The following is a 9,625-nucleotide window of genomic DNA, read 5'->3' on the forward strand; positions in this document are numbered from 1 at the left end:
TGGCAGTGAAAGTTAGGAGAAGAAGAGAATGAAATGACGAGGGAAAAGGACGTATATTATGCCAGTGTCAAAAGCATATAATAAATTTTATAGCCAATTTTTTGCTTGAAATCAATAAAATAATTTTTCGTTATTATTATTATTTATTCCTCGAAAGAAAGAAAAAATGTGTACTCGTGTTAAATCGTGTTAAACTAGATACCGTGGTCATTCTAATGTTCGAGAAATTTATAAATATGAAATTCAGAAATATATAAATATATAAATAGATCACAATAGAGATGATAATGAAAAGAGAAAGGAGAAAGAGAAAGGAATTCAGAAAGTTATTAAGAGAATGAAATGACGAGTCATATTTTCATTGCCGGTCACTTAATTAATAAAAGAAATATAGTATAATAAAATATGCAAATTTAATAAAATATTTATGAAGCGAAATTGGAGGAATAATATCAAAAGGTATCATGAGAATATTTAATAATAATGGAATGAACGTGATCGAAAAATATCAATTTCGTGCCTCGTTATTTTCACAGCTACTTTCAGCTTCTCACTTTCACCAATCATCCTCATTATATTCATTACTTTTTCTTATTCTCCTTTTCACACATATGCATACTTACATTAGCACATTGTTATACTTTTCGAAGACTTAAAAATTATACGTGGAAGATTGATCACTCTATGCCCCATAGTTCAAGGATTAATTACAATACGTATAGCTATTTTACTTTGTTAAAATTCTTGAAAGCAATTGATAAATATATATATTTATAAATATATCGAGAGCGATGATATTTTTTTTTTTTTTTATTTCTCCATTTCGTTGTTCCAATTACAACAGAGAAAGTTGAATGAACAGAGAAAACGTGACTTCGACGCGTTCCTCAACCGGCGTACCAAGTTTCAATGGGCAACGAAACGTGATGCCAAAATTTAAACTAAACGTTCCATTAAGTTACGAAGGGTTTAATCTCAATTTATATATAACGGAATCACGGAAAGAAATCTGGCCGTTTCTTTGGTTAATTAAGAAACGATTGCCAGAAAAGTTAAGATCCAAAGGGTGGAATGCCGCGCGTGAATCTTTCCAACGATGCCAACTATTCCAGAGTTTCACGAGTACAAGTGGCTCGGATGTGGTAAGTCGATGCGTTTAAATCCTCGTTTTTGTTCCAAACTCTGGCCCCACCTTCTATAACACGAATTCATGGTGTGCCTGATTAATGATCAATTTCTTGCAACGAGAAGTTATTGCCAGGACGTTGCTACCAAAAAGCACTCGTGCTTATCTGACCACTAATGTTCCGTTTATTGGACCACGAAAATAATTCGACAAAAATATATTTTATACGCGTATTAATTTCGAATCTTCCTCTTTCGTCGAAGAAAATTTTCTTCCTTTCAAACGATTATTAATTCTCGTCAAATTTTGTCCTCTTCGAAATCCGAATATCCGAATTAAAATGGAAATCGTACATTTACATTTTTCGTTACAACTTTATATATATATATATTTTTTTTTCATATTAAAATTAATACTACGATCAAACGTATTTCTCTTGAATAAACTTAACAAGTTTGAAAATATTTCGAGTGAAACTTATGCTGCGAAATGGTTTTCGAACGAGCGGGGATATCCGGAGAATGGAAGGGGCGATCGTTTTATCGTGGACGAGGGTGACGGGTAAGGGTACACGATCGAGCAGCTTAATTCACTGTCATCGAGATTATGTTAATCTCGACGCGGAGAAGCGGTGGCACGGATGTGAGAGTTATTCGATCGGTCGCAGAAAGCCTCTCCCGCGGATCGTTGCCCCCGTGATATTGGATTATGTTTCACTGTTAACAGGTTACGTTTCGTATCTCGCCACGGCAGACGTGCGATGCGCCGGAACCAATGCCCCGGCTAATCGAGTACAGGATCGATCATAGAAACGAGCGAGATGATCGACGGCGTCGAGATTCCTCGGCCTTCGATCCGCGTCGATCGTTCGATTTCGATGGAAATTGGCCAATGAATGGAAATCGCGATCGAAGGATTAATGCGTCTTAACAATATCCGTGGTAAATTTGTTTACTATCTTCTGGTGATTGATTTGATGAAAATTTTAAAAATGGAAGAAGAGAGATATTTTTAGAATAATTTAGAGTTTTGTAAAGAACTTGGGGAACAAATGCATCTCGAGAATTTTCAATTTAATAGTTTCTCTTAAACTTTCTCGAAATTCTTTCTTCTTTCTTTTTTTGAATGAAGCTTGATCTTGTGAATTCTATAACCTTGGAGCTTTAAAATATTTCATCCTAGATTTCCTTTGAATTAACGTAACATTCAAGTGTGGGGACGTTCGATTGTTGAAAAAATAAAAAATCGGGAAGATCGTTAAAGGGCAAATGCTGTTCCTCTCCGGTTTTCCACGATCGTTTGGACAACATCTTTCTGCAATGGCTACGCGTCAAGCCGCAAAGGTGCGGACGTTGCACTTCCTCGACGCGTAACCACCTCGTATTAGCATAAATTAGCCAGCCGTCCGTGGAACGTCGTAAACCTTTAGCAATTGTAAGGTCCCCGCTTTGATGTCAGAAACGGTTGAACGATCGTCCCGCTTTAATGCAGCGACGGGTATAGTATACGGCTGAATATCGCAAGGGGTTAAACGCATTCTTTGACATAATTTGTGTAATTGTGGCACGGCATTCGCGCACGACTCTAAATGCACATTTGGAATGAGCACGGCCGGCCAAATGGACGGTGAAATAATTTGTCCCAGGTCGTGATAATTTCTAACCAAATCTCGTAAAATTCAAATTTACACGGGGAATTTTGGTATCTGGAATTTACTCGGGGAATTATTACCGAACCTTAACGAATACCTTATCAAGGTATTTCGAATTAAAATCCAATCTACCTTTGAAAAAGTCCATCCAACCGATTAAATCAATTTCGAGGATAAAAATTTAACACTCTCTTATAGAAAATTTAAATTTTTCTGACGAATCTACGCAAAATGAAGAATTCAAAATTTATATAACATTCCAAAAATGTGGAAACACATTTTCAGAGATTTCTCGGATAAATTTTTATGTAACCCAAACAATATATTCCCATTTAAAAGAATTCCAGATCATCGTTTAACATCGTATAATGCCATTTAACTATAAAAAGTGATGACGTTTCACCGTGACAATTCCTTTCGAAATTACGCGATTTCCATACAATCCACACAGCCGTCTCGCACATCGGATAATTAAAAGTTATCAAGAATACGGACGGTGTGATATGACTCACCGTGTCCAATAATCCCATAATCATGTGTATGCCGCATACACATGAAACGTCTCGATGAGGCGTATGGTCATCAGACAACGTTCCACAAATAAACCAGCCTCGAAATGACAGACACTCGACGCGACTCGCGGGAACTGGGTTAATCCGTGACTCTTATTCCACCGATTAAAACGGGGAAAAAGTAGAAAGCCGGTAGTGTAAGTTGAATTGCGGCCGCCATAATTGGACGCAATTTAATTGCAATTGAAACGCCGCGGCCTCAGAAATAGTCGATCGCGTGTGTCGACCGATGATGTAAACCTTCTCTCTCTCTCTTCTAAAGCAGCTGGGCCTCATACGGTTAGTCATCGCAGAGGCAACGTTTTAATTACTTGATTTATCGCGGGCTGGCAGCGATCGTCGTGATCGCTGCTACATTGCTGTGAGAGAATTGACGGAGACCCCAATTCCAAACCGTCTTCCCAACATCTTCCTTGCGGTATTCAAAGGGAATTGGGAGTGAGTCATTGATAATTATTCGAGATCTTGGAATCTGCACCAGCTGCCCGGTGAATCTTACGCGTGGGTCGCGTGTCATGGGGCGAATTGAGCGAGGCCGTCTTCTACCCCTCTTAATTGAAATGGTTCTGGGAATGCGTTGGATCAAATCTGAATTTTTCTCCTGTGTTCCCCTTCTGTTGTTCTCTGCTCTCTCTCAAATCGAGTAAATTGGAGTTTTTAAAAAAAGAGATGTTCGAATATTTCAATTGTATATTTTTTTGGGATATCTGTTTCATATCGTAATATGAATTCTGCTTTAAATATTTTATATCTCTTTATAAATTTCATCTATTGCGATGTTTTATGACATTTATAGATGTTAAGAAAATTGTCACTCCTTTTAAATTATCATTAATTCAATTTATCAAAAAAGAAAGAAAAATGTGAAACCAGAAATTCTTAAGCGTAAAACCCAGATCCAATTACTTCACGTCTCAAAGCAACAACACCTTCCTCCTTCCTCTCATTCGTTCCCTATCACTCGTCCACCCGCAATACGAAGCTTTCAAACAAACGATAACGTTTCCAATCCTTAGCATCGAGACGAAAAAAATCTCAGAATATCAGTTCAGGACGAGGGTTTTAATTCCAGAAGAAGATATTTTCATTCCCTTTGCATTCCCCCTCTCCAGTCGCAATTAGAGATGCGTCGCGAAATCGTATCGAGCTTCAAAGCTCCTCTCCTCTCGTCCACGCTTTTTTTCCCTTCCCCTTGACAGCCGCGGCCGCGAAAAGAGAGACAAAAAAAGAAAAAATAAAAAAATAAGAGATCACCGGCTGCAAGCCGTAAATAAGTTTGATACAGCTGTACGTGGATTTTTGTGGAGCGTGGGAGAACACATGGGCTGAGAGGAGAGGCGTTTCCGCGCGCGAGCTTTTCTTTTCCTAGCTAGGAGCATCTGTGCCGTGTGTCGATGTGGAGATGTAATAACGTGAGAATATATATAATAATGGCGACGTGGGTGACTATAAAACCCTGTGGATTCGACGTTGCAAAACACCTCACTGAGAGGTCCATGCCTCGAAGAGGAGGCGCGTTAAAACGCGAGTTTCTTCATGTTCGACGGGAGAAGAACCGGTGACGGTGTAATTTACGCGCGAACTCGCAAAGGGAATCGTAATTTTTCGACGTCTCTCTCTCTCTTTCTCTCTCTCTTTCTGTGGATACGCGGTCGACTTCCGGTTTCACGAGCGTACTCCTTCGAGCTCGAACAAAAGGTTAACGAAGGACCCGTCAGGATCGATTTACAACGAAGGAAAGCGAGAGATGGATGGGTTTTTTTTTTCTTTTTTATTTTGGAACTAGTAGTAGTAGTAGAGGGATTTTAATGAATGATTAAGAGCATTGTATTGGAATTTTTAATTTGTGGATTGTTTATGATATTTGTAAATCTATATTACTTTCGAAAGTGCATTTTTATTCTCTGAATTTGATTGAATTAATTTGAAAATCCTATGGTAAATAACAATTTGCAATTAAAGCCATTATTTTTTTTTTTTACTATGTTTAACAAGATTTGAGAATTTTTGAAGAGATAAATCGAGTCCGGAAAGTCATAACCATTAATTCATAAATTTTCTAATAATAATATTATTTTTGTCTTGATAAAAATCGAGTGGAGAAATTACTTGTTTAATGTTTAATTCTCCTTTTCATCATTAGTGTAAATAGAAATCTTGCTATTTTAAAATTGATCGACGCGCGTAAAGAATTATACAGGTAATTCAATGTCAAGTTTATGAAATCTTCGAATCTTGGTCGAACCAGTTGGATAACAGCATTGATTTATTCAAACATGGGTTAAGTAACTCTCGGGAAATCTGGTTTCACGATCTCGTCAAAGTTGAAACATAAGCCGCGATATGAAGTCTTCGAGTTGTAACTTGTTAATCGGATGAAGTTTTTCTTCCCCGATTATTGAGCGTGCTGTACGATTACGCATTGTATCTGAAAGCATCTCTTCTCGTTCTCCTCGCCTGTCTTTGCCGATTATTCGAATATAAAATAGTAGTTAACCCGCAGGTGAACCTTAAATTGGTTTTCACGATGCCCCGAACGAAACAATTTCGAAGCAATTATCCACCGACACACCGTTCGATATCAGAACAGGTTGTACGAGAATTTGTTCCACGTTTCGTCCCTCGAGAGATCTTACTTGTACTTTTATCTTCAATTTGTCGGGGTTATTATTCGTATGGGTTATTTTTCGAATTTGTTAAAAATTAAGAATAATTCTATAAATTGTATAACGTTTCGAAATAAATTTAAAAATTTGGAAATTTTTTTCAGAAGAAATCTAAAGACTAGAAAAATTAGAAAAATAATTTTCAAGTATCGAGGTTTAAGAGATCCTAAAAATTGGAAAAAATATTCGGAGTGTTTGCAAAATTTCGAAATTTCCTAAATACTTCTCGAAAAAGATAATTTAACGGATAATTCCCTTATCGATCATCTGATAAAAACTGATCTCTTTGAAGTGCACCGAGATACCTTATCCTCGTATATATCATTTCGAGATAAATATCTCGTCGAGAAGAAAAAAAAGAGAGAGAGAAGAAAAAATTCGTTTAACTTACTTTTTCTCGCGCCAGATCGTTCCTCTCGATCGTTACCCCGACCTATGGTGGGCCGATTACATTGCTTCGTAAATACGGGTTCAAGCGTTGGAGAACTGCAAGAAATTTAATAAAGTCGATGAAAAATGGACGGGCCCTCGCCCGGTTCATTTATCACGGCTATTTATCGGTGCCGAGATACACCTCGATCAACGAAACTTTCCAAATTGTGCCGCGAGGTTAACTCACCCCGTGGGACAAGTTTGAACCGGCTACCAAGGAAACTCCTGCCAACTTCCTTCGAGGACCTAATAATCTCGAGGAACTGTGTACCGACCAACGCCAGTCGAACACGGAACGAACTTCTCCTTTCCTTTGGATTCGAGGCGACCGACGTTTTCCATCCTTTCCCATTACTTAGTTTATTCGGGATCCAACGGGATCTGAAAAGTGGAGGTAAACGATAAAGATCGTTGAATCGAGGAGAATGTAACGCGTGTAACGTGTATAGGGAGGAAAAGGAGAGATTGAAGAAGTGCAAAAAAGTGTCTTTGTTGGATCTGGAGATTGCGAGTAAACGATAAAGATTGGTTGAAAATGTTACGTGTATAGGGAAAGAGAGGGTTAAAGTGCAAATGGCGTCTCTGTTGGATCTGGGGAGTGCCGAATGAACGATAAAGATCGTTGAATGATAAGTATGTGTGTGTAGGGAAGAGGAGGAGAAGTTGAAGTGCATAAAAGTGTCGAGAGAAATAATTTTAAATAATTTTATTTGGGAGGGCATGCACTTTACAACCGGCCAATGCAAACCTGGTTGGAATGGTGCCAGAAAATGGTGGAAACATTATGCGAGGGTCGTTTTAAAGGTGAAAGAAATGCGATAAACGGAGAGAGGTGAGTGGAAAGGATGGGAATCCTTCCAAGATCGCGCGATTGTCGCCCTATTTGCTTGGATATTAATCTCCAAGCTTTTCTTTCTGGGTCAACCCAGAAGCGAGGGTGTGATATTTCTTCGAGATTTCTAATTTGCGAGGATGAAAGTGGGAGATGACCGTGGTCGTTGCTTTCTTCGTGGCAGAGAATAATAGTTGGGAGGATGGATGACGTTAATTTGTTTATATAAATGGAATTATATAGGAAGAGGATACGATGAAAATACTTGCGTACGACTTTTGGAAGAATATCGAAGAAAAAGTTGCTTATCGAAAATTAAGTTAATAAACTATTAATACATTAAATCATTACAATAAAAATTATTCAAAATAATTCATAATCTATATAAACAATGGAAAGAAATGGAAATTTAGAAATTAATCTTACACTATTCGTAATCATACTTATTGAATAATTTCAAAAATTAATAACCAATCTTGAATAATCTAAAATGTCACACGTGATAGCAAACGAAATCGAAAGAATTAAATCATTCGTACTCTTCTCCTATTCCCGGATGCGTCGAAAAGAAAAGCACACACACTTGAACAGCCATTTAACGTGGATCTAGCCCATAAACCGATCGAATACACACTTGCTAGGAACGATAACGTAGTTCACCCTTGTCGCGAGTGGTCGTTCATCACCGCTAAAAGCCTATACCTTATCGAGGCCGACCGATAAAGGGATCACGCCTACGCTGTTTCCCCACCAAGGTCACCAATGCACCCATTGCATGCACTGCAGACGTGATGCAGGTGAATAAAAGGTGCACTTAAGCAAGGCAGTTCCTCAGATGTTCCCACGTTCTTCTCCCCTCTAGCTACCCTTCGCCGTGGCGGACGAGAATGGCGTCGCTAAGTGGTGTTTCCCCGATTCTGTTCCAGCATCACATAAAATTGAGGCACGAAAGACATCGCCGACAACATGGGGAGAGCTATCTGCCAAGCAGTTTTGTGCTGGACACGGACGAGGCTGATCGAGGAAATTGGGGGCCCTGGTCGTCGGCCAGCTCCTGTTCCAGGTCGTGTGGTGGTGGTGTCGCCCATCAGACCAGGCAGTGTCTCGACATCGAGTGAGTATTAATTGTTTTCAATGTCGATCCATGTCTTTATTTTATTTATACTTTTTAACCGATAACTCTTTCGCTTTATATTTTTGTGCATACATTGTATATTAGTTTTGAACGGTAAAGTGTAAGGATCTATGATGTATAAATGATATTGATACGAATATATGAATTTCAAAGAGTTTAAATGGAATTTATATATCTCACTCGAAACACTATCAGTTATAAAATTCTTCCAATGTAAAACTACAAAGAAAATATTTGAACGGAATCTCGATTAAATATCCAGCCAAACTAAGAGTATAAAAAAAAGTATACAAAATAAGAAATTACAATGTCTTGTCACAAGTTGCTGCAATCCTTTCCCATTTCCATGATCGCGTATTAATATTCACGAGGTTTCTCCTCGCATTTACAATTTTCTTTTAATATTAATTACGGGATAACTGGAAGACGGTCTTATTGAAACCCCAAACGTTCCCGCGAAACGGTTTCAATCCTTCGCTGAAAATTAATGGAAAATTAATTTTTTATCCCATCATTTCCCGTGGAGAGATGGGTTTGCACAAATTCAATCCGGCGTCTTCTTTCCACGCTTCGAGGACTTTTCCGCGGGTATTTTTTGACGGGCCAACTTCTTGCCCAAGAATCACGGTAAATCCTTCTTATCTAAAGGATGCTCTCAGAAGGCCAAGATTAATCGCGGGCGCTTCCGATTCTGCCGTCTTTGAGGAGACGACGCCTTCAAAGGATATATATTCTTGGGTTTGAAAGGACGGGGAAGTGGCTCGTTCGCGAATTTCGTTACGTAAATGAAAGGGGAGGGGAGGAAAATCGTACGAGTGGAACGATCTAACAGGTATCGAAGAAATCGAGAGCTAATAACACGTTCGAGGGAACGTGAAAGCTAGGGCTAATCGTATCTCGTGAAAGCAGAATTTCGAATGATCCTGTGCACAGAGGTTTTCAATTCATTTGTGCATCCTTCGTATCTTCGATGGATAAATATTGTATTGTTGCAGATTAAAATGACGGGATTATTAATGAAACTGTTTATTTGGAAACGAATATTGATCAAAATTTGATTGTGGATAATTCGGTGTTCGATGTTCTGCATCGATTGAAAAATATTGAATTTAATTAAATTTATTCGTTATTAAAATTTGTAAATTCATTTCTATTTGGAACTTCGTTTCTTATTATTTCAATTTATGGGAGAAAAGGAATTTTTTTTTTTT

General features: G+C 38.3%; 1 protein-coding gene across 12 annotated transcripts in view; it reads left to right on the plus strand.

Annotated features, from left to right (window-relative positions):
* Window positions 1–9,625, plus strand: part of LOC102670888 (papilin) — a 138,956-nt gene that overhangs the window by 97,792 nt on the left and 31,539 nt on the right. For all 12 annotated transcript variants that reach the window (XM_031509633.1, XM_031509631.1, XM_031509637.1 and 9 more), the window contains exon 3: window positions 8,206–8,393. In XM_031509633.1, the coding sequence (XP_031365493.1) occupies window positions 8,206–8,393 (188 nt within the window). The remainder of the gene's footprint in view (window positions 1–8,205; window positions 8,394–9,625) is intronic.

The sequence above is a fragment of the Apis dorsata genome, unplaced genomic scaffold (assembly GCF_000469605.1).
Source record: "Apis dorsata unplaced genomic scaffold, Apis dorsata 1.3 scaffold_165, whole genome shotgun sequence".
NCBI classification, from domain to species: Eukaryota; Metazoa; Arthropoda; class Insecta; order Hymenoptera; family Apidae; genus Apis; species Apis dorsata.